Genomic DNA, 25,072 nt, shown 5'->3' on the forward strand with positions numbered 1-25,072 from the left:
GATCAGACACGCAAAAGATTTATTCAGGGAAATGTCAGTGAAGAGTAAAAGAGGAGAAAGCGAGGTAGATAAGGAGAACCATCAGGCCGCAATGCAGGTCTAACGCCCACGAGAGGAGAAAGGGAAGGAAAGATTGGATTGAAAGAGACTCAGACCTCAGCAAAGACTTCTGAGGAAGTCTTGGTCAGGTTCATGAAGAGTCCCCAAGTGAAGCAGGCCCTTTGCAAGGATCCTACCTCAGGCAGAAGTGAATGGCTCTTGTTCTTTTGCCGTGCTCGGTCATTAGTTGAGGGCAGCTGGCGCAAGCGTGGCCTCTGCATGAATGACATGGCCCACCTCAACAGGTGGCATCTGAGCTGTCAGTCACCTCTTGTACAGGAGGTTCTCTTAAAGGGATCTGAGTGGCACACCTCCGTGGGCACCACAGAGTCCTGCCTTGTTCGTTTGCAGGTTTCTCTGGAAGTGATGCCAGCTTGGTACCATCCTCATTAGAACTGGAATTAAGTGTATTACTTAATTTAACAAACATCCGTGCAATCTCCATATTCCCGACATCACTCTTGGCACTTCGAATGTGAAATAAATACTACATTCCTCACCCTCGGAGGAGCTTATATTCTGGGGAGGGAACTGGACAGGGAAACAGGAAGCAGTCTCAGAAGTATAAGTTACCTTGAGAAGACTGAGGAGTTGGTGTTTACTTTGGGGGAGAGGTGGAGGGAACGGTAGGACAGAGAAAGGCTTCATAAAGTAGGAAACACAGGGGAGCCAGATTTTAAAGCCTAATGCTCCCCAGGTAGCAATAGGATCTGTGTGTCCTCAGTCTTCTCCTTGTTAGTCAGCCCACATGAACTGATGGGCTCTACTGATGGCTTTGGAAAGGACTCAGGAAATCTGGGCTATACTCCACAGCCGAGTTCATGTCCCACAGACAGGTCATCTCTGAGAGAAGAAAAAGAAGTCAAGAGTTGACTGATGGTAAGTCTTACACCCACTTCCACAATAATACACAGGGATAAATTCTTCTAATACAAGAATACTTGTGTGTTTCCACTGAATGTGTATAAGTGTCTAGGCTATGGAGGAGACTTAGAAAGTAGCTTTCTCAAGACAAAAACCCCTTTGAACAAACCAAGTTTGAACCAACCCTACTCTTCTCCCCAAATTCAAAAGATTGTTCTCTCACCAGATGACAAGGTACCTGTATATTCTGAACTTGACATTGAAGGAGAAGACAAGGACAGAGCTGATTGGCAGGAGGAAAGCAGCTCTTTGGCTCCATCCAGGCATGTGGACGCCCCAGATGACAGCTGGCAGCTTCAGTGTCTACTTTGTGACCTTCCAGGAGCCGTACACAGTGAAGACAGGAGAGCTGTCTAGTAGAAATGGAGTCACAGTTTCCAAAAAGGATCCACAGATCTGTGTACATGTGAACCCTGCCCAATTCCCTGAAGCTGATCCAGAAGTTCACTCAGCATATTTCAGTTGTCACCATTATTTAAAGAAATCTTTCTATCTGCTACAGAATGAATTAATTAGTCTAAGAGATGGAGTGGCATCTCATTGCCTCATGACCTTGAGATTATGACTGAGCTGAATCCAAGAGTTGGATGTTTAACCAACTGAGCCACCCAGGTGCCCCAACCATTTATATTTTTAGGTAAAATATACTATGTATAGACGTATCTCTGGAAGGACACACAAAGAGCTGGTAAAGGAACCATGTTAACTTTGTACCATACCAGATGCATGGAGAAGCATGCATACCCATTTAAAACACGAGTGAAATAAAGCTTTTTTAAGAAAGAAAACTACTCTCTGAATGCCCATGTCTCTATCTTCCAGGGCCAGAGCTCACCTTCACTGCCACCGCCAGACCCCCGTGGTTGCTGCAGGTAAACCCTCTTGTCCTGCTTGGAGGCTTTCTCCATCAACTCGGATCACCCTGAGTCAGTTTCGGCCATCGCACCCCTGAAGCAGGGCCTTTCATTTGGGGTAAGCATGGAGCCCAGAGATGAACTGGCAGTGAGGTGAGCAGAGGGCAGGCTTGAGGACCTGACCCTCCAGGCAAATCATAGCAGATCATGTAATGACTGTTTCCCTAAATCTAATCAGATAGTTCCATTCTGACAGCTCATCAGAGGACCAACTTCTCTTTTTTTTCCACTCCTTTAAACAGTGTCCTAGCCCCCTTCCCCAGCCCTGAAATGCACTCTCAGAATAAGGGTAAATTGCCAAGGAATTCCATTCATGGGTACATTCATCCTTTCATTAATTCATAGCCACTTCAGTGCCAGGCATGGTTCTAGAGGCTGGAGTCATAGCACTGGCCCAAACAGATGAGGACTCTATCCCTTGGTCCTCATGGAATTGCATTGGAAGGTGGGAAAATGTGATTGCAGAAAAATAAACAGGTGAATAAGATAGATAATTATAACCCATGACAAGGGATTTGAAGGAAACACATAAGGTGCTAGGGAACTGGGGTCTGGGGTCAGGAAGGAGGATGACAGTGAAAGGGCTTCAGGGGTGCTCAGTGATGGCCTCACTAAAGAGGTGGCATTTAAACTAACTATTGAATGACAAGAAGGATCCAGCACAGTGAAAGTCTAGGGAGGAGAGTTTTAGACATGAGATAGTAAGTGCAAAGGCCCTGAGGCAGGAAAGGATTTGGCATGTTCCATGGCAGCCAATGAGGCCAATGTGGAAGGTAAGGAGAAGGGGTCCAAGAGGCATACAGGGCCATCTGACATGGCCCACCAACCAATTTACCTACTCATCCACCATTAGATTATCATGAATCTCTTCACTGCAACATCAAAGAAAAGCATAAATGCCTTTGACTTCACCACAGTCTATAAATTGCTCCAGCACCTTCCTAGACCACATGAGTAGACTTCCAAAGTTTTATATCTCATCACATTTGACTCCAGTCTGACACTGCAGGGGAACATTTTTTTTCTATTTCAACTATTCTCTTTATGTATGTCCCCTATTCTTTGTGGTTAGCCCTCAGCAACTCTGATAGACAACTTGCTCAGATTAACTGAATGTTCAATGAGTCCTTATTTCACTTTGTTTGGTCTGAATTCAAATCCCACCCCATCACTCATTTCCTGGGTGACTTTATCAAAATGAAGCAATTTACTTATCTCTCTGTGTCTCAGTTTCCACACTCAAAAAGGTGGACAACTAATGATGCTCACTTCATGGGGTTGTTGAAGACATAAATTAGGTAATACATGCCCAGTGCTCTGACTGCCCCCAGAAAGCTTCGGTGACCATTGCCTGCTATCCTTTATAACCCCAGGGGGAGTCTTTTCTCGAATCTTCCAGAATTTTGATTCTTCAGGGAGAGCATGTACTTAAACATTCAGGCATATTTAACTGGTTCGGGGGGGTGCTAGGGCACCAGTGGTGTTTGCCATGTGAAGGCTTATCTGCCTGTGGTGTGAACTGGCCAGGCTCCTCACAGATGCACAGGTCGGTGGGTCATTCATGATGGCCTCGCTGGGGCCTGGTCTCGTAGGACAGGTGTGCAAGCTTCAGAGCTTCTGGGGAAATTCCACAGACGTGACGTGGCCTGACGACGTGGGTTTTCCGGGTCTCTTGAGCCTAACTCTTCACAATCTTAATAGGATAATAGAGCAACAGTTGTTGTTTTAAACCATTATATTTTGCGTTGATTCGTTACTTAGCGACTGATCACTGGAACAGGTAGTTAATAGGGATTATGTCACAGGCTCCTGTCAGGGCTCCTGAATCTGTCTCCAAAGCGCCTGTGCTCAGGTACTAGACTGCCAGAGAGAGAGATTTAGAGAGAGACAGAGACAGACAGAGAGACAGACAGAGGAGATTTTCTTGATCAGAACTTTCAGCTATTTGGGGGGGGGGGCATGCCCATCTATTTTAAGTGAGAAATGCCATAGGTACCAAGGTAGGGACCTTTCACCCACTTCGAATGAAGCATTCTTTCATCTTCCCAGACTTGTGGGAAGATTTGGCGACTGTAACTAGCCTTGTTCTGTGTGTTTGGGCAGATTACAATACTAAGTGCACACAGCATGTTCCATTATCAATTGCCGTTTCCTTGAAGTGGCTCCAGATGATAAGGCTCCAGTATAAAAAGAAGGTCTGGGTCCTTGACTTAGAGGAAGGGAAGGCCCGGACCGTCCCACAGGGTAAGTCCCCTGTGCGTCCTCCCAGCACGGTTCGAAGCAGAGAGCCTTGAATTCTGAGAGTCTGTGCTCATTGCTCTGGTAATGCTTGGTGAGGCTGAGATTGTCCGCATTTATTGTAGATGGAGATCCTCTGGACAATCGCGCTTTTTCTGCTGGGAGCAGTCAAAGGTAGGAAACATCACACCTGCCCCTTGGGAAGGGCTTAAATGAGGCATCTCAGCACTGGCCAAAGAAAGCCTAACCCCGGGGCGGGGCAGGGCTTTCAGTGGCTCCAAATGACCCTGAGGTTCCGGAGGGGGAGGGAGGATAGGATTGGGGGTGGGGCTGATACTCTGCCTGGGCAGGTAGGCACTTTGAGGGGGACCCACTTCAGAGCTTCACCACCCTGAGCTGTCTTCATGTCCAGGTGCTCTAGGCTTTCTAGGTAAAGTATTACACACCTGCCTGGGTTAACATACGGACTTGTCAGTGTGTGACTATCCCATTAGTCAAATAAATAGATTGGGGAAGCTGGGATGGAACACTGCTTCTGCTCTGATGGTGGTTTTGAGCAGCGGCACAGCTGGGGTCTCTGTGGGATTCAGTGGCTCTGGTCCCAGATCAGAGGGTGGCTCTGAGAGTGAGAAGAGAGGCAGGGTGTCTCCATTGTCTTCAGACTGTCCCCAGGCAAGGGAGTGAGGACCCAACAGCTGTGACCTCCCAGAGTCTGGGGAGCTGAGCCCTGAGCAGATTCATCCTTTCTCTACAGCAAAGGAAGTTTGCTATGAACAAATCGGGTGCTTTTCTGACTCGGAGCCCTGGGCCGGGACTGCAATCAGACCCCTGAAAGTTCTCCCCTGGAGCCCCGAGAAAATCGGCACCCGCTTCCTGCTCTACACCAACGAGAACCCAAACAACTTTCAAGTGAGACCTCGGTCATATTAACGTCACTGTGATTGGGGGAGGGGTTTGCCCACCCTGCAGACTAGAAGTTCCTTGTCTCTGTTCCCTCCTCTCCCGCCATGTTCTGTCCCATCTTATCCCTCCAGCTGCTCCCCGGGCCTAGCCAGACCTGCACAGAGTAGGTCTTCTGTAAAATGTTGGCTCGAAAGAATGAATGGTTCACATTTGCCAGAACCTCTAACTGGTTATGAGATTCTGGTCTGGGGCCAAGAGCTTGCCATCTACCAAGAACCCTGTGGAAGGTAAGACTGTGAGCCATATTCCAGCCCCACTGGAGGCATGCCTGACTGAGCAGGGGTGGAATGGGGGCAGGAGCAGGCAGGAAAAGGAGAAGCAGGGCAGGCTTCCTGGAGGAGGTGACTTTTGTGCTAAGCTTAGAAAGATCGGCATTGGGACAGGCAGAGATGGGGAAGGAAAGGCTGGCCTAGTGGCTGGGCTGCAAAAGAATGCAAAACTCTGCTTTTGTCACAGACTCTTCTTCCCTCTGATCCATCAACCATTGAGGCATCAAATTTTCAAACGGACAGGAAGACCCGGTTCATCATCCATGGCTTCATAGACAAGGGAGAAGAGAGCTGGCTGCTGGACATGTGCAAGGTAGGGGCCGGCTCCCAGCCCCACGGTCTGCCACCCCCGCCCCGGCCCCATCCCCTAACACCTCCCGCCCCGTTCAACAAGTGCAGCAGATGAGCTTGAAAACATGGAACCCCCACATAGGAGATTACCTTTATGCAATTAAAATGCCTCTCTTTGCAAAAAATAAGAATTGACTTCCGCATTTCTGGACCACATCCATGGCCTGAAGCGGTGGCATTGGCTGTGCGGGCATACATGTCCACGATCTTACTTCTGGCTAAATCAGGGCCAAAGATACACTTCTGGTTTTAGTGAGGGCATTTTGTTTTCCTGCAAGTGAGGGATTATGTTCTTTTGTTCAAACCTCTCCCACTACCCTGAGATGATGTGTTGCTATAACCATTTATTTGAGAAATGGAGAACTTACCATGGACCAGGAAGCAAAATGGCAGAATAGAAAGTGCCAAAACTGTATGTAAGACAGCATCTATTGGTTAGAAGGACAGACAGCAGAAGAACACACACACGTACACAGGCACAGGCACAAATACGTAACATACCATCATCCTTTCCTTTTGTCTGTACGTTGATGCAATCTATTTTTCAGACACCTAAGAATGTACCTTAGCAGCCCACCTTCCATACACATTAATAATTCCCACCTGTGGGGTGCCTGGGTGGCTCAGTGGGTTAAGCCTCTGCCTTCGGCTCAGGTCAAGATCCCAGGGTCCTGGGATCGAGCCCCCCTTCCTTTCTCTCTGCCTGCCTCTCTGCCTACTTGTGATCTCTGTCTGTCAAATAAATAATAAATAAAAAAATTATAATTCCCACCTATAATGCCCACAGGGAAAGTTATAACCTAGAAAATTAAAGTCATTCTGCACTTGGCCTTGATTTATCAGGCATTTAGCTCTTGCCACCTCTTCTTCCCCATCATTAATAAGTATCTTCTTTTTAAAGATTTTATTTATGTATTTGGGGGGGCAGAGGGAGAGAATCCCAGGACAACTTTGCACTGAGAGCGGGGACCCACATGGGGTTCAATCCCACAACCCCAAGATCATGACTTGAGCTGAAACCAAGAGTCAGCTTCTAAACTGACTGAGTCACCGCCACCCAGGGGCCACTAGTTAATAAGGATCTTAGTGCATAAACTGTAAGATACAGTTTACACCCCCAAATTCCTCCGGTTTGTAAGAAATTCCTCAGGGACGCTCTAAAAAGAAAGGTACTGAGAAATAGCTCTTGGTCTCTCTCTGTGTGCGACCACACTTACTAGTATCACATATGGGAACAATTCTTTTTTTTTTTTTAAGGTTTTATTTATTTATTTGACAGACAGAGATCACAAGTAGGCAGACAGGCAGGCAGAGAGAGGAAGGGAGGCAGGCTCCCTGCTGAGCAGAGAGCCCAATGCGGGGCTTGATCCCAGGACCCTGAGATCATGACCTGAGCCGAAGGCAGCGGCTTAACCCACTGAGCCACCCAGGCACCCCACATATGTGAACCATTCTAAGTGTATTTTAAATTCATAGCACCATTAAATTCAAGCTGGTCACGTGTACTGCCTAGCAGGATGGTCTCAGGGTAGACCAGTTTCTCTGACATTCTGGAAGAAGTCTCGCATTCAGAATTCTTCAATCTCTTTTAAGTCAGTGCCGTTTTGTTTTTCGAGTAGCTGCTCTGTGTGTTTCCTCCACGAAATACTGTGCTATCTTGACCGTCAAAACTTAAAATGCCCAGCCGCCTGGGGTGAAGGCAAGGTCAGTCATTGGCAGCATTGCCACGAGGCTAAGAGGATGGCTAGAGGTCAAATCGACAAGGTCATTTAGACCCTGGCCATCAGAGACGGCACTTGAAATCTTTCTGCTTCCAAACACGGCTCTTCTAACAATGCCTTGTTTGCGCACCACCCGATCAACTTCACTGAATTTGGTCAGAGAAAACCAGGGTGTGGCCAGCTTTGAATTAGTCTGCGAGCTAGTGAGGGAATGGATTTGCCTTTCCTGTAGCAAGCTCTCTGAGGGCTCATTCCAGCGGACGGCAGGCTTCCTAACAAAGCCCAGTGTGTCCCAGTGCCCCAGCGAGGAAAAGACACAACCGCCAGCAATAACCTTTAGCGACCATTTCAGAGCCCTTGGTTGGATGCGCTTTCGCGTGCTCCCATAATAACATTCTGGCATTTCTCCAACACCAGAACATGTTCAAGGTCGAGGAGGTGAACTGCATCTGTGTGGACTGGAAGAAAGGTTCCCAAACCACGTACACGCAGGCTGCCAACAACGTGCGGGTGGTGGGCGCGCAGGTGGCCCAGCTGCTCGGCTTGCTCTCGGTGAGTCCACAGGCGGCGCCGCTGCCGAGGGAGGCAGCACCCGCGGGCCTCTGTGGGCTAAAGATGCAGCGGGGAGTTCGGTATTTAAAAAAGAACTGGAACTGGTATTTGTCTCAGAATTTTACTTCTAAAACTCAAGTTTGCCTTAATAATGACAGAGCAGCGGAAGAAAAGTCAGTAATAGCTAATACTTGGGGTGGGGGGGTATTATTATCATCTTCCATCAGCAGATGTAAAAACTAAGGCCAAAGAGGGTCAAAGAGTTTCCCCCACAAAGCACAGCACAGGGGAATACCAGAGTTGTCCAGCTCCGAGGGCCCCCCCCCCCAACACTGGGCAGACCCTGTGTGGGGCAAACACAGTATTGCCGGGGAGATCCACATGGAACCGAAGGGGGGAGGGCATTTGCCCTGTTGATGGTCCTGTTGATGTCTGAGAATTTCATTCGTCACAATCAATTCAGCTGTTTTTATCTATCCTGCTCTTCCGTTTGGGCTAATTCTTTAAGTCTTTAATCCTCTCAGGGAAGTCACTACTGCTCAGGACTCTATTCTATACCAGATAAAGGCTCCAGCAGTTTCTGTCTTGGAGTCAAGGACTCTATGCACCCTTGCAAAACTTAAAACCCGTGGTGCTTGTTCTGGAAGCTCTGAGGAACCATGAATGAGTACATGGGTGAACACCTCTGAGATCCAGTGTGCTAACGCTTGTAGCTTTATGATGTTTGTTCTGCAATCTTGTGGGGAGGGGGTAGCACAGGGTCAGGAGCCCTGTTAAGAGGCCGAGGGGATGCATCCCTGCCCTGGGGGAGCTCACGGTGAACACTGGCCGTGACAACAAAATGTGATCCGTGTTTAAATGGGGAGGGCGGCTACAGGGCTTAATGGGAACTTTTGGGGGGAGCAGCTAATCCAGGCTGGGGGGAGTGGGGCTGGGGGAGTGATTAAGGATGTCTCCCAGGGAGAGACATTTAAGTTGAGAGCTGATGCCCGGCTGGGTTCCCATGAGCTGGGCACGTGGCTGGGGAGTGGACAGTGTAATGAGTTTGGGCTTGATCCCAAGGGCGGTGGGAGCCACAGAAGGTTTTCCGCAGAGGAGTCACGTCAGGTTGGCCTGTTACAAAAACCACAGCACGAAAATGTTCTGAACATACCATGCTCCTTCTCCAGGCAAACTATAGCTACTCCCCTTCCCAAGTCCACCTCATCGGCCACAGCCTGGGAGCCCACGTGGCTGGAGAGGCAGGGAGCAGGACTCCAGGCCTGGGCAGGATTACAGGTAAGGCCTGAAGGGCAGGACCACAGGTTTTGTCCCCAGTAGCCTCAGCATGTGGTGCAGACCTACAGGCCAGCTCAAAACCGGCCCAAAGTAGTCTGCCCCCTCGGCTGGGGCAGGGTCACTTAGAGCCGGCACAGGATATTTCAGGAGGCCCCCAAGAGGCCTGTCTTTGTGGAAGGGCGAAGGGTGCTTTCGTTCCCCCTTTTTTCCCCTTTAGCCTCTTCCGCTTCTGGCCCCATCCTTCCTCTCTAGATCTGTTTCCTGACAGTGTGGGCCGTCCAGCAGGACCGGGCGCCCAAGAGAACGGAGAGGAAAGCTAGTGTGAACACGAACAGACATAATTAAGAGTCTACATTGTTAGTCGCTTCCCCCTTCTCTTTGAAATCAAGGGCAGAGTCACAGCCTTCCTTTGCCTCTGCTGGTAGAGGAAACCCAGCCACAGTCCTGCAGAGCATCCCTTTAACCCAGGCAAAGCCTTTAATTTGTGATAACAGCAACAAAATACATCTACATCATACCATCATAATACTATAATGCTATTGTCATTATCATAGCAAGCTTAGACAAAATGCCTGTTTACCCCAAATGCTATGCCAAGGGCTTTATATTTTCTCATTGAATCCTCAGAACTAAAGAAAGAGGCTCAGGGGGCACCCGGGTGGTTCAGTGGGTTAAGCCTCTGCCTTCGGCTCAGGTCATGATCCCGGGGTCCTGGGATCGAGCCCCACATTGGGCTCTCTGCTCAGTAGGGAGCCTGCTTCCTCCTCTCTCTCTGCCTACCTCTGTCTACTTGTGATCTATCTCTCTGTCAAATAAGTAAAATAAATAAAATTTAAAAAAAAAAAAGAAAGAAAGAGGCTCAGGAAATTGGCTAGTCAGCCCCAAATCATGCAATAAATCAGGAGCGGAACTAAGATTCAAACCCAGTCCTGCAGTCATGCGGCTCACGCAAGCCTCTACTTTATAGTTCTCCCTTTTATTTTCAACAGACAATTACGTTCATGCCTTTCCAGCTGCTCTGGCCAGACCTCTGAGATCTATGGACAAATTCAGGAGCCCTTGCCACGAAGGAAGAAATAATAATATTTTACTCACATGTCCATGATGATATGCCAGGCACTGCGCTAAAAGCTCTACCTATATTATCTCATTTAATCTTAGTATAACCACATGATTACCCGGGTTTTATAAATGGGGAAACTGAGGCCCCCAAGAAAGGTTGCATGATTTGCCCAAGGTTATGCCATTTGCCCCAGAAAGAGCTCAGTAGGGATTTAGAGCCAGGATGCCTGGTTCCAGAATCTGTGGTCTTAACTATGATACTTTACTACCTCGTTCCTTTTTTCTTCAAACTTGAGAAGAAGAAAAAAACTCTAAAGAAGAAAGATCTGCAAATGAATGGGAGAAAGTCATGTGGGGGAAAAATCCTTGGTCAGACAAGTGTAAATCTCTTGGCTCACCTGCCTTTCTTTATCCATGCATTGGAGCCCTCTTCTGAGGAGAAATATTGAAACTCTCTGTCCCTATATTCCACGCACAGGGTCATGGCACTGCAGAGTATGGCATCCCTTGGGTTGAGCAATGCGTAGCCTGAGCAACTGTACCCCGTGGTCCTGCTGGTCCCCACAGCCAGGTCTGTTGGTCTGCAGCACTGGTCATCTCTTTTAGGGTTGGATCCTGTAGAAGCAAGCTTCCAGGGTACTCCTGAAGAGGTTAGACTGGATCCCAGCGACGCTGACTTTGTGGATGTGATTCACACAGATGCAGCCCCCCTGATCCCCTTCCTGGGTGAGTTCAATGACGCTTCAGCTGCAAGCATGTGCCATTGTGTTTTAACCAAGGGAGCCCTGTATGGTGAAAAGCTCATTGCTGTTCCAAATCTTTCAGGTTTCGGAGCAAGCCAACAGATGGGTCACCTTGACTTCTTCCCCAATGGAGGAGAAGAAATGCCAGGATGCAAGAAGAATGCCCTGTCCCAGATCGTGGACCTAGATGGCATTTGGGAAGGTAAAGTCAGAGCAGAGAGAGGCATCACTTCCTAGGGGGCCTAGGGGGTGGCGTGGGGTGGGGAAAGCAGAATCCTCCATAGCAAATCTCCAAAATGAAAACACCTTGCTCTTTAAAAATATATAATTCCCCCTTCTAGACTTTACTTCTGGAAAAAATACAGCTACATATTGTTATATCTCTGCTCTACGGATTTTATACTTCCCTAAAACACTGTCGTGGGTGTCCTGGACTGTTCAAGCGACAAAGAATGACAAAACCTTGCTTAAAGCCGTAACTCCAGCAATCAATTGGTAGCTACCTAATGAAGAAAAGAAATACCATGAAAGCAGACATCCTGGTTTTAAGGGGATTTTTCTGCCAATTTTCCCTTGGGAGTCAGTGATACCGTTCAAGCACATGTAATTGGCTTCAATCCTGTAGCCAGAAGGAGAATATTCCCCAGTCATTTCCACGGCAAAGTCATCTGCTCCATGAGAGTCACTACTCCTTTATTTTGGGTCGGGATAAGAAACGATCACCCGTAGGGAAGGCTGTGCAGAGACTGCTATTCGAAGTGGCTAAGCCTTATCGCTGGTGGAATGTTCCAGGAGTAAAGGTCCTCCTCCAGATCCAGACTACCTCTAATCAGGTCAAAAGGACAAAAGATAAGTGAATTTTTCAGCCCAGCTCATCACTTGGTACCACACAAGTTTAAACCTTTAGTGGTCTGACCATATGTAAGGAGTATAGATTTTTATTGAATTTGATCAAAATGTCTCAGCACGTTTGGATGCCATCAAAGCCAATATTAAGAATGCAAATCTATGTGTTCGTCTCTTATAGCCTTCTGAGAGTTTACATGGATAAGGTTGCCTAATCGCTCCATCAGTAATGGCCAAGCAAGTTCAGGGCACGTCCAACAGCTATGCTGTGACCTCTGTCCCTTGACAGAAGCTGTAGGGGCCAAGGAAGGTGATCAGGAAAGTCAAGATGCTCTGAAAAAGAGAAAAGAGCTACCTAAAGCTACTCGACTCTCCCTTTTATTCACCTAAACACAGCATGACAACATCCTAATTGTCCTTGCCCTGGTTTTGTCATGTCTGAGAAGTCACATCACATCTGGCTGTGTCTTCAAGGCCCTCCGGCCTGGTGCCTGGGACACAGGATGGCACAATGGTGAGAGGCAGGGGCTCAAGCACCAGATGGGCTTGGGTTTAATCCCCAGCTCTGCTTCCTTCCTCACTATAACCTGCACACCCGAGGCTGTAATCTGCATATCATTCTGTACTTAGGAATGCTATGTTACCCACCCCCTAGAAAGGTGAGGATTATAGAAACAATGCATGTGGAGCCCTCAGAACATTGCTGGAAAGCTGGCTCTCTATGTTAACTGTCATTTCTTGTGGACTTACCTTAAATTTACCTTACCTTAAATTTCTGAAAATGTGATTCCACTTTGGAACCTGTCCACTTGGAACGAGAGAAATTCTTGGCCCCCCAACCACCTTTGCAGACTTCCTCCTTTCTTTCCCCAGGAACTCGGGACTTCGTGGCTTGCAATCACCTGAGAAGTTACAAGTATTACTCAGAGAGCATCCTCAACCCTGATGGGTTTGCTTCTTACCCCTGTGCTTCCTACAGGGCCTTTGAGTCTGTAAGTGACCATCCCTCCCTGAGTCCCTCTGTGGGACAGTTGTCCTGCTGGGACATTTGCAGTGTCTGACCATCCCTTACTTGTCTCTGAGTTTATGATCCTGAGAAGCAGAGGGGGGAAAAAAATTAGGCAGCAGGTGGCTAAAATTCCAGATAAGACATGTGGGTGAGGAAGATACTGGGAAATCAGAAGACCCATCCTTTCAATGATCTAGAAAGCTTTCCTGCAAAAGGCAGTGTTTGAATCTGGCTTGAAAATTCATAGAATTTAGGAGGATGAGAGGGGTGTGCATTTCTGCCAAGGGCAGAGCAAGGACAGAAGAACGTATGAGAGAAGAATTCATATGCCAGAGAGAAGGAAAGCTGGATGCTTGGTGTTTTAGATGCCTGGCTCGGGGCTTGGGCCTCTGAAATTGACAGCGGAGTCTTTACACCACGGAAATTGGCAAAGGCTACGCTGGAGGCTCTTTGTCCCAGGGTTGGCTGTTAATAATTCACCAGCACATCCTGTGATGGGAGGGGTCACTGATCTAGCCTGGGACCCAGGCATCTGTATATCCTGATGGGATGTACCTCAGTGTCGGGAGCCTGTCCTGGGTGAAAGTCAGTTAGACATCATCTATCCTAATCTCCTTCCTGTTACAGGTGAAGGAACTTGGGCTGTTGGAGAATTTCTCCCTGAGATGCGTGGGTCAGAAAAAGACTGATTCACACCTTACAGCTTGATGTCTCTCTTCTCCTTAGAACAAGTGCTTCCCTTGCCCAGATCAAGGGTGCCCCCAGATGGGCCACTACGCTGATAAATTTGCCGGCAAAACAAGTGGCGAGCCACAGAAATTCTTCCTGAACACAGGGGATTCCAGCAATTTTGCTCGTAAGTTATACTTTGTCCTGCTCGCCCACGGGAAGACGCTTTAGCTTCTGATAGACAAGAAGGGTTTTTCTCTAACCTGAAATACTCGGAGCACATTCTGAGAGTGAAAGGACACACCCGCCCAAACGATCCCTTGTAAGACTCAACCAAGGATTTGGAAAGAGTCTGCATGTCTTCCCTTTTGTGACGATAACATGAAAGGCATGGAAGCATGAATGAGGGCATAGTGGCGACTTGCACTTCTCTGTGGCGATGTTGGCCCCTGAATTTTTACCATTCCACAGTCCATTGTTCTTTTCATTTTTGAGACTGTGTTGTGCGTGCACATCTCTTCTTTTATTCATTCATCAAACATTCATCTGGGACGAGCTCTTTGCTGGGCTGAGCCCCTTAAGAAGTCCAGTTCCAATTGCCCCATTTCCACCTCTCTGTCCCTTTGTCCCCAATGCCCCCGGCAGGGGTCCCTCTCTGGTGGAGGGTTGGGTGGGAATCAGGAAGGAGTGATTTCTCTCAAAAATCTGCGGAATCATCTAGGACATAGGATAGACAGGACATGGTTGGGCCACTTTGTGCCAACCTGCTCTGTGACAATTCCTTATGAAGTTGCACTGTAAAAAAGACACTGTACTTATAGAAAAATATAAATATAATATACGTCTCATCTAGGTTTTAAAGTCAGGTTTATTGAGATACAATTTATACACTGAAAAACTCACCCCTCTCTGCAGTGTGGAGTTCCATGAGTTTTGATAGATGAAGAGCCATGTAACCATCCCTGCAATCAAAATGTAGAATACTTCCCTCACTCTACATATTTTTAAGAAGGACACGGGTTCATCAATCCTACTACTGTAGGGATGCATGGAATGAATGCTGGCCCATATTTTAAAACAACAAATGAAACATTCAAAAAACCACATACTCATTCCTCAACCAACACTGATTTATGGAGCAGAGAGCACGCTAGACACTGGGCGTGCAGGGATGAGCGAGGCGGTGTGTGTGTGAAATGGACGCCCCGGCAGAGAAGGCAGGAACTGAGCAAACAGCTGCACTCGGCCTGGGCGTGGCGGGTCACTGCTGCGGCACCCTGGGACCGAGGACCCGACTGAGACAGGGACAATCTGTCTGAGGATGTGAGAGCTGAGTAGGAGTGAGGCAAACTATGTGTGTGTTTATGTACATATGTGTGTACATGTGTGGGTGTGTGCATGTGTGTGTATGCTTGTGCGCCTGTGTTTATGTGTGTGTGTGCAGGAGGGTTATGTGTGTGTATGCCTGTGTGTGTGTGCGTGTGGTTATATGCGTGTAGGTTGTGTGTATGCGTGCTCGTGGGCATGGAGACAGCACGGCAGGCATAGAGCTGGGTAAGAACTGAGCCCCACTCTCTGCTGGACACACCTGGGCCCCTGGGGCTGCACAGATAGGACCGAGACCGACCCCGCTCCTGTGTCCGCAGGACTGCACTCTTGGGTCAGCTCTCCCAATGTGGGAACAAGCCCGTGTCCCTTCTCTTCTCATCTCCTCTCATAGCACGATCCCTCTAGAGCAGAGCTGCCCGGCAGAACCTTCTGCCATGATGGAAATGTTCTCTGCTGTCCAAGACAGTAGCCAGTAGCCACATGTGGCAATCTAGCCCTCGAAATGTGGCTACTAAGAATGAGGAATTAATTTTTGATCTGATTTAATTTAAATTTAAATTTACGCAGCTGCATGTGCGTAGTGGCCCCTTTCCTGAGCAGTACGGGTCTAGACGGGATACTGCTAGGGACATACTTCTCCTTAGAGCCTGGTTTGAGCTGTAGATTAACAGGAAGGACTTCTTATACTTCGATGCCTTAGTGTAAGGGGTGGGGACAGGATTCCGAAATTTGGTTCAACTGTTTTGTCCATGAATGAATTGAACTCTTTTCTATCCCCTGTGCAGGCTGGAGGTACGGGGTTTCTCTAACACTGTCTGGAAAAACAGCCACAGGTCAGGTCAAAGTTGCCTTGTTTGGAAGTAAGGGAAATACTCATCAATTTAATGTCTTCAGGTGAGTTTTCTTTTCCAGCCTCTCATCTCACTGGCTGATGTACACGGCCTTCCGATCCGTGTACTGAAATGCTTAACGTCTCTTTATCAATTGATTTTAAATTATTTACTTTAGGGGGTAAAGTCAGTTTCAGACTTCTGCTGACAATTTTCTTTTCTCAATTATAAATCCAGACATTTAGTTTTTTTCTCTTTCGGTAGATCCATTTTTAAAAATATATTTTTAAAATAATATATCTAATATTACCCCAGATGTTATATTTCCTGATTACCATAGTAACACATGCTTGTTGGGTTAAACTAAGTGCATAACTTATTACTATATAAATAATTATTTCAGAAAAAATAATAATAGGAAGGAATAGTATAGTTCTCTATAACAACATTTTGGGTAGCAATTAACTTGAGTTTGAGAAAACGATATTCAAATAATAGTGTGCAGCTGCTGGCATATAACTGGCTTCTCCATTTCTCCATCCATTATGTGAGAATTAATTTTTAAAAACTGATCTCATTAATCTCGAGTAGAATAAAGTGGTTTGGCCTTCATCTGTCTTGAGAGCTTGTTTCTACTCATGGGAATGTTTCTCTTTATTTCTAGGGGGATTCTCAAGCCAGGCTCTACCCACACCAATGAGTTCGATGCAAAGCTCGATGTTGGAACGATTGAGAAAGTCAAGTTTCTCTGGAATAACCACGTGGTGAACCCAACCTTCCCCAAAGTGGGCGCGGCCAAGATCACGGTGCAGAAAGGAGATGAGAAGACAGTGTATGTATAGCGTTGCTGGCTTGTGCCTAAGGATGTTGGTAGAGATTGGTGTTTGTAATGGAAACTTGCCCCAGAAGGATAGTCATGGTTCAGCCAGAAGAGCCAAGACCATCTACCCACCTGGGGTCCTTTCTTTGCAGGCAAATAATTGACAGGCTGCATAAAGCATTGCTTTTGGGTGTCCCCAGCCCTATCTGAGAAGGATACATACGGTATCAGCTGCCTTCAAGGAAAGAGAAAGAGGAAAAGTGAGAGAGAGAAGAAAGAAATAATTTCTGAGGGTATAAGGTTATAAATATAAGCTAATGAGTAGCTACCTTTTACAGAGGGGAAGATCATGAAATTTCAGGCCAATAAAAAAAGCAATTTGAGGAAAAGATATAAAATCTGAGACAGGACAAGGGTGAGCTGAGGTAGGGATCCTTACAGAATCTCTATCCTGACTTTCAGTGTCCTCTGCTATCACAGCTGGAGGGATGTGGGCACATGACCTGAGGAGAGCAGAGTCATTGTCCCCAAGGCTGGGACCACAACTGTCATCAACAGAACCCTCCTGAGGTCTCTTTGCGGAAGGGGATCCTGGGAACGTGGTCACTGATGGTCTTGAGGTTTGGGAGGTTAGGTGAGGTTGCTCAACTCGGGCCACGCTCCCCCAGGCCGTGAGGGTGGGCTGGCTGACGTCACAGTCACATCTCAGGCTAGATGACCCCCGTGGGGTCCTCCCTATGCCTGTGAGTCAGGGAGGAGAAAGGGACTGGTCCAGCCAGGTGGTCAGCGGCCCAAGGCGCTCTCAGCTAGAGCACGGCACTGAGGAAGCCGGTGGAGAGCCTATTGCGGGTGGCAGGTACACCCGGGGCCTCCCTGCCCGCCCCCCTCAGAGGACAAATAAGCCTCTAAAGTGAGTTTCCAAGGCCCCGTTAGGAAATGGACCGGAGCCTGGATCCTGGAACTGTGTGGTTAAAATGCTGTCAGGAGAAGATGGTATCATTAGAACCTTAAAAATGCAGAGTGTTCAAGGTGATAACTTGTTCACAGGCAGATTTGGTAGAAGGAAAAGGATACAAGACCAAGTCAGTCAGGGCATTGTAGCTTCCAGGTTTTCTGAGGAAAGGCCATGACTTTCTGCACTTTCTAGAAATGGAACAGAATGTACTTGAGGTCACCCCGGAGGCCCTGAGTCCATCAACTGCCACCTGGACCCTCCAGTGGCCTGAGTCCCTAAGTCTCTGAGTCCCCTGAGTCACTGAGTCCCCTGCCTATCAACCGCAGAGGAAATCTATCTTAAGGGAAGCTAAATGTTGGACATCAGGTTTCTTAAAATAAAGTTCAATCAAAACAGCATCAAACATCACAAACAAGTTTGGGAAGTAAAAAAAAAAAAAAGAAAGAAAGAAAGCTGAATTTGTCAAATTGCTCAAATATTTTGCTGTTAGTAAAACAACCAGTAAGTAACATTAAAAAAAAAAAAAAATCGGCATCATCACTGGGAGGCTTTGAAAAATCAAGAGTTTAGTCCAAGCTCTTCTCAGATACCCAGCGGCCCCATTAGGATTGCAAGTCCTACTGAGGAGCCTGGTGACTAGAATTCCTCCCCTGTGATATGGCTTCAAAAGAAGAAAGTAGTTCTCCCTCTCTCAGTTTCTTCCCCGCCCCCAGCATCTCTCCACCTTCTGCCTGAACTTATTAATACCTACTGTATGCCTGGCAAACAGTAAGAGATGCAAAGGTCGCGCCTGCTCTCGAAGAGTTTGCTTGATAGCTGTTGAGCACCACAGACCTCAGGTTCACATGGAAAGTCAAATGACAGAAGAAACAACTCACCTGAAGAGCCCAAAGAGCGTGGCTGGAGAGGAAGGCAGAGCCAGGGAACCAGGGGAGGCAGTGACGGAGGGGAGAGGGGCCACGAGGGTCTCCTGGGCTGAGGGACGTCCGTGGGAAGGTTGTGAGCAGGGGCGATGGGCTTGGTGTGTGAGGGGTGGGGGGAGCCCCGAACACAGGCGACAGGGCTCAAGGTGTGGAGAACAGGAAGTAGGATCAGGGATAAAGTCATGGCAGCCAGGAAAGACGAATGAAATTCAAAGGGACCATGGTGAAGATGAGGGAGAAACCCCGGCTAAGCCTCAGAGATCAAAGGTGATGAGGTTCAACAAGTTTGTGGTTGTGGTTCTTGGAATGACAGGCATGACGGTCACTTCTATCTGCATCGTTTTAAATCAATTTATACATTTTTACATTTATTGTTATGACTTGTTGTATTATTAACACGGGATTCTCAGCAATCCCGGGAGGAAAATGGGTCCTCTTCCACAAATGAAGACACGGAGGCTCAGAGACTCAAGTAACCAGCCCCGTGTCACCCCTGGAAGGCAGGGTGAAGGGTGACCCCATCCTGGACAATGTGGACTGTGACACTGGACCTGTCTTTGCACCTTGGTTCTTCCGCACACTGAGAACCTTCCGTGCCTCAGCCTCCTCTCCTTTTCTGGGTGACTCATGGTAATACCCCCTCACACATGGGTTGTGAGGGTGAAGGCTCCACAGCTCAGCGCCATTGCCAGGAGTGAGTGGGAGCTCAATTCACTGTCCCTTTTAGAAGGTCAAATCCCATTTCTAGAGGGGCTCAGTCCAGAGTGAGCCCATCTGTAAACCAGTCTGCTGTGTTCAAGGAGGGCCCAAGGGTACTTGTGGAGGAGGAGGCCAGTGAGAGGTCCATTTGCTGTCTCAAGGCCTGACAGTCCTGTCAGACTGAGGTTCCAGAGACCTTGTCGCAGATGAGCCCACAGGGGACCTTGTCCCAGACACCAGTCACCTGAAGCTCCAAGCTCCAATCAGTTCTCCAGGGACTGGTTGAAGCTACAACCCTAATGTTCCCCTCATTCCTTGTGATGAAAATCGGCCATTACCGTTTCTTAACAACTGGAAACTCCGCGTAAAGCTGCCCAGCACTCACGAGGCTTTCATTGCTGTCTGCAGGCACAGCTTCTGCAGCGAAAGCACGGTGAAAGAGGACGTTCTGCTCACCCTCACGCCCTGTTAGCGTCCAGGTGCCATCCGGTCACTGTGTTACAGCAATAAAACCACTGATGCATCTACCCACTCACAACGTCTGTCACTGATGTCAGCTGGCCCCTGGGGACATTAGGGAGTCGATCATTTAAGTCCTGAGTGTTTCCAGACATTTGATTTTCTTGCCACTGACTTCTGACCACACACTGTGGTCCGTGGTCCTCGTGTCCACTGTCTGCTCAGGGGGTGACACAGAACGACTGGGGGATGGGCATATGGGGGCCTCAGCAGAGCCTACAGCTCTGCACCTCATCTCACTGGTGAGGAAACGGAGGCCCGGAGATGGGGAGGTAGCTGTTCAAGCACAGAGTGAACCGGGGCCCCTTGGGGGCTGGGGGTTCCATTCCCCTGACTGGAAAGGCCATGCTATGACATGGCCTCCTTGTGGTGATGGAGCTACCCAGCAGCCCCGCGTCTTGGTGAGGTCTAAGATGCCCCAGCAGCCAGAGATGGTGTATTTGCTGAGCACAAACGGGCTTCCAGCCCCTACTCTTCCTGGGCCCCAGCAGGGGCTGTCCCGGGGCAGGGCTCAGCACGGAGGAAGGGTGGCTTCTGGGAGGAGTGCCTTGGGCACCCCTCTGCTGAGAAGGGACTTCTCAGTCATCCATCAGCTGGGGTCACCGGGGAGCACTCAGCCAATCAGAACTTGCCATAAGCCCCACCTACACAGGAGAAAGTGTCCTTCAGGCTATCCCGTGATCATTCCCTGGAGCTCTGCCAGACCAGGAAGGTCACCACCTCCCCTGAGCGACTCCTCTTTTGGTCACCAGGCCTCACATCCCATCACGACCGTGTCGGTGCCGTGGCCTCTCTGTTCTTCACCCTTGGTGGCACATCCAGCTCTGATTGAGCTTCACACTTGAATCTGAATTCAAAACTTGAATTCAAACTCCAGATTGTTCTTTGAAAGCAGATGCTGGGTAAAGGAGCGCCTGTAGTCAGTGTCTCATAGCGAAGGGCACAAGGTGAGTGCTCAGCCACAGTGGTCATGGGGAGGGTGAGGATGAACGGTGGCGGTGGTAGAGGGAGGCACAGGACCTTGGTGGGGGCACCGAACAGGAGAACACGAAGCCTGGAGCGGAGGCCCCTTTGTCACAGTTTTGCCCAGCGCTGGCCGTGGACCCACCCCCTGAGCAAGTCACACCATGTTGGCAGAAGAGCTCAACCAGTAGAACGTAGACTCCGCTTACAGCACCAAATACCAGCTCTGCACCAGCTTCCAGAACTCGAGGAAGCACAAGACCTGAATTCAGTCGCAGAGGTGTGAACACCACCACGCCGCCTGATAGTGCAAAAAGCAAGCATGTCCCAGGGCAGGGTGGTGCAGGAGGGGGAGGAGCAAGATGAGGAAATCTCCAGAGAGCTGTGGGTTCCGGGCCCAGGTTTGCAGGAAGATGGCCTACCGAGACTGCAGGCTGGGAGGCCATCTAGGAGGAGGAGGCCCTAGAGGTATGCAGAGGAGAGGTGATGAGGATCATGTGAAGATGGCAAGTGGAACTGAGGTATAATGGAGGGGGTGGGTCTTTTGGTTGGCCACGAGAGCCCTTCTCTCTGGTCAAAGACAACAGGCTTCACCTGCTCCCCAGACCGACAGAAATGGCTAAAGGCTTGGGGAAAAATTATTTTAAAACAAAGAGAAAACTGAGAAAAGTGTGCGGTAGAGTGGGAGGAAGCCAGCTGGGGAGAATCTCCAAGGCTGTGGGCCACATCAGTGGCACTCAGCCCGGCACTGCCCTGAGCCACAGGAGTCCTGGGGTGACCTGCGTCCTACCTGAAGCTGAAGCGATAGCCTATGCTCCAGGGTCAGGGGAGCCGTTGGTGGAGACCCCAGCTTGAGTGGGCCTAGGCCCCTGCTCTCTCCTCCTGCATCCTTTTCCTCAAATGCGTGTCCTCTTATCAGATACACAGCTGGAAGAAACTCCCAGGAAGGCAGAGGACAGCAGGTTCCAGATCCCTGCTGTGCGTGTTTGCTGTGTACCAGTGTGGTCATGGGGCATCTACTTCCCCACACCACAGGGAAGACCAAGCTCAGCCCCACAGATCTGCAACGCAAACACACCATCCCGCGGGGAGAGAGGGAGTTCGGGGCTCTCTGTAGTTACCCGGGGGGGTCCACCTGCAGTGCCCGTGTGGCCTGGGCCATCTCGGGTCTACTTTCCAGATTTTAGGGACTTCTTGGGACCAGTTTGATTGGGCTTTATTTTTGTTTTATTGTATATATGGCAACAGTGGGGCAGTGTGGTGATGAAAATACCCCAGGCTCACATTCAGTTCATAAGCATAAAGCTCAGAAGAAATTCAGTCTGGTTGGAAGCAGGGGAAAGGCACTGAGCTAACGGGGTTCCCGTCCAGCCACCTTCCAGTCAAGGTGACCTGGAACAGGGAGTTTCTGTAGAGGCCACTTTCAGGCAAGAGGCTTCAGCAGTGGAAACCCGACCAAGGCACAGGGGCCCACAGCGACCAGCGAGCTGAATGCACACAGGCTCGTTAAGCGACCCACCATCTGGTAACAGCCACAGGCCCTGACTGACCAGTTACAACCAAGCCCAGTTCCTAAATCGCGTTGCATCCCCCCTCGCTCTGTCTAGAACCGTGGAACCCGGAATCCCAGGACCCGGAGATCATGACCTGAGCCAGAGCACACACTAACTGACTCAGCCACCCAGGTTGCTTTTGTGTTTTTACTCTGAGGATAGTCTAGTTTTATAACGAGTTACAGAGACAAAGCTTTCCCTGTTGTAGTCATTTGCAGCAAGACCTTGGTTTCCTGAGTTGATGTGCCATGAAAGGAGGTTAAAGGAATGTCGCAGGGGTTGTGAGACTCTTTAGCGAGGGGGACACCCACGTATTTATTTACTCAGGTCTGAGTATGATTTGGGTCTGAAAGTGGAGAGACACGCAGGTCCCAGGCTTTGAGAGCAGAGTCTGTTCCCTGGAAGGAAGACCTGGAGGGGAAAGGCGTCTGCGCCCTGAGAGGACGCCCTGGGTGGACCCGGGCGTCTCTGGGAGTGGGGGGACGACAGAGCCATCCCTGACAGGGCAGCCATGGGTGCAGGAGCTCAGAAGAGGGCACAGGCAGGTCCATTCCAGAACCTTGAGCCCTCCCGTCTAAGCACGTGCAGGGTGGGAAGGCGCTCTGGGCAGCAGCCGGAGCCATGCTGGGCAGAGGCCCCCGTGGTGGCCACAGTAGTCTGCGCGGACTGCCTCACGGGTACCACGGACCGCACGGTTCAACAACAGAAACTCATTCTCTCCCGGTTCTGGAGGCTACAGGGGCAACCAAGGTGGTGCCGGCTCGGTTCCTCGGAAGGGCTGTGCAGAGACAGTCTGCTCATGCTTCCCTCCTTCGGGCAGTTGCTGGCACTCTGCGTGCTTCCTGGCTGGCAGAAACTGTGCCCCAATGTCTGTGTGTTCACACAGCGCTCTTCCTGTGTGTCCGCGTCTTTCTGTCCAGATATCCCCTTTTTGTAGGGAGAGCAGTCCTATTGGATTAGGACTCACCCTAATTCCCTCATGTATCCCTGTCAAGATCCTATTTCCAAATAAGATCATATTCTGAGGTCTTGGGGATTAGGACCCCCAATATATCTTTTGGTGAGAGACACAGTTCAACCCACAACCTCACATATCCGACCTCAGGGTCTGTTAAATTCTGACCCCTGTCCACCGGATATCCCCAAGTTACTCCCTTTGCATACAGCCCAAATTATACAATTGATGTACAAGTTCCTTGGTGTGCTTTTTCTTCTTCTTAGCGCCTTTGATCGTTTGTACTTGTGTATTTACTTGCAGGGGATCCATGCTGGGGCCCCAGGGGGCCGGCCATCCCTGAGAGCAGGGAAGTAGCCTGTTCCGTTCACTGTTGTGCCCTCAAGGCTGGAAGAGCATCCAGTACTTGTAGCCACACACCAAGGAGCCTGAGTGAGGGACAGAACACACCAAACACACCCCTGAGGGCAACAAGGAGCCCCCCCGCCCAGGATCGAAGCTGGAAGGAGGCTGGAAGGAGACCTGGAGGGGAGATGCATTGGTCTAGAGAGAGGTGAGACCAGCCAGCTGCTGCAGGACCAGAGCAGGGGGAGTGAGGGGAGGGGACAGACAGAAGAGGTGCTGAAGGAGAGAAGCAGACCGTTTTCAACAGACCTTAGCGGGTAGGAGGAGAGCCCAGCCGTCCCCTTCCCTGGGCAGCTGCCGTAGCAGCTGGAGGGCTCCTCCAGGCTCTGACCCTGGTGCCTGCCAACATGTGAATAATAAACATCCCTTCCCACAGGTGTTGACCTTCCCTGCCTTCCCAGGACAGACGGCTGGCAGAACGTTAGACCTCAGGACCTCAGGCCTGCAGAGAGGAGAGGGGGGCTGCCTTGTTCTGTCTTGGGCCACCCTCCCAAGGAGACCAGTCAGGCTCTGGGATGCATGGGAGCACCCAGCAGGGTCAGCCCTCGGCCACTGGTGACTGTGGAAGCGGTGCCCAGCCCTCCTTTGAGGGCAGCTTGGTGCAGAGACAATGTCCCTAAATTGAGAAATAAGTGCCAATATTGTCCAACCAATGGCACAGAAGGGAGGGAGCCTAGGAAGAAATACTCTAACCTCTCCTCTTACCCTCTGATCTCCCTATAGTGCCTCCAGTTGGCTCAAGCCAACTGGAAGGCCAAAGTCATGTAGCCTAAGGAGGGAGTCCATGGAGCAGGGCACAGAGCAGGGAGGAAACGGCAGGAAAGATCTGGAAGTTATCCAGCTCAACAACCCAATGAGTCATCAGCTTCCAATGTCCCTTTCTTTCATCCAGCAAATGTTTGTTGATTACCCCAAATCTACCAGATACCGTGCTAGGCTCTAGAGACAGAAATGCCTATAGAGAACTTGACCCTGCCATCAAGGCAAGATCTAAACAAATAATCATGGAAATAAAATTACCAACTGGGATTTGTTCTATGAAAGAAAAAATAAGGACAGTGATAGAGGTCCAGAAAGGTCTGGTTCTGCTTTGGACATCGAAGAAGACATCTTTGAGGGTATGACATTGAAGGGGAGCCCCGAGGTTAAAGAGAGAGGGTCATGTGTTTCAGGAAGAAACAGAGAAGGCGAAGACCCAGAGATGGACACTTTCAAGAGAGATGGTGCATGACTGACGTGTGCGGAGCTCAGTGGGCAACTCTTAAGGTAAGGAAGGAAAGGGGAGCAAGGTCCAGGTGCCTGAAGGATCCTGGTAAGAGGTTCAGGTGTTCTCAAGAGTAATGGGTAACCACAGGGGTGGGTCTCGGGCTTCCATCCAGCCTAATGTCACTCCAGGCTCCTCACTGGGGTCCTTCATCAGCCTTGGACCTCACCTCCTCTCTCCACTGCTGGATACCGCCAGGGGCAACGTTAGGCTTTGGGG

At 49.4% G+C, this 25,072-nt stretch overlaps 1 protein-coding gene across 1 annotated transcript; it reads left to right on the forward strand.

The window, feature by feature from the left end:
- The first annotated feature begins 4,082 nt into the window (after positions 1-4,082).
- LOC309859530 (inactive pancreatic lipase-related protein 1) lies at positions 4,083-19,721 on the forward strand. Its single transcript, XM_082720263.1, has 13 exons — positions 4,083-4,181; positions 4,301-4,349; positions 4,930-5,084; positions 5,595-5,720; positions 7,897-8,031; positions 9,201-9,309; positions 10,978-11,097; positions 11,197-11,316; positions 12,834-12,952; positions 13,696-13,825; positions 15,753-15,861; positions 16,462-16,629; positions 19,603-19,721. The coding sequence occupies exons 2-13, from the start codon at positions 4,301-4,303 to the stop codon at positions 19,664-19,666; spliced, it is 1,404 nt and encodes a 467-aa protein (XP_082576389.1). The 5' UTR covers positions 4,083-4,181; the 3' UTR covers positions 19,667-19,721.
- Positions 19,722-25,072: the final 5,351 nt, after the last annotated feature.

The sequence above is a fragment of the Mustela nivalis genome (assembly GCF_964662115.1).
Source record: "Mustela nivalis genome assembly, chromosome: 2".
In the NCBI taxonomy this organism is placed as follows: Eukaryota; Metazoa; Chordata; class Mammalia; order Carnivora; family Mustelidae; genus Mustela; species Mustela nivalis.

Bases quoted from the DNA above. Each gene is read 5' to 3' on its own strand.
- LOC309859530 (XM_082720263.1), top strand. From the start codon at position 4,301: ATGGAGATCCTCTGGACAATCGCGCTTTTTCTGCTGGGAGCAGTCAAA. The intron at 4,350-4,929 runs GTAGGAAACATC...CTTTCTCTACAG, and splicing joins TCTGCTGGGAGCAGTCAAAG to CAAAGGAAGTTTGCTATGAA. The intron at 11,317-12,833 runs GTAAAGTCAGAG...TTCTTTCCCCAG, and splicing joins CCTAGATGGCATTTGGGAAG to GAACTCGGGACTTCGTGGCT.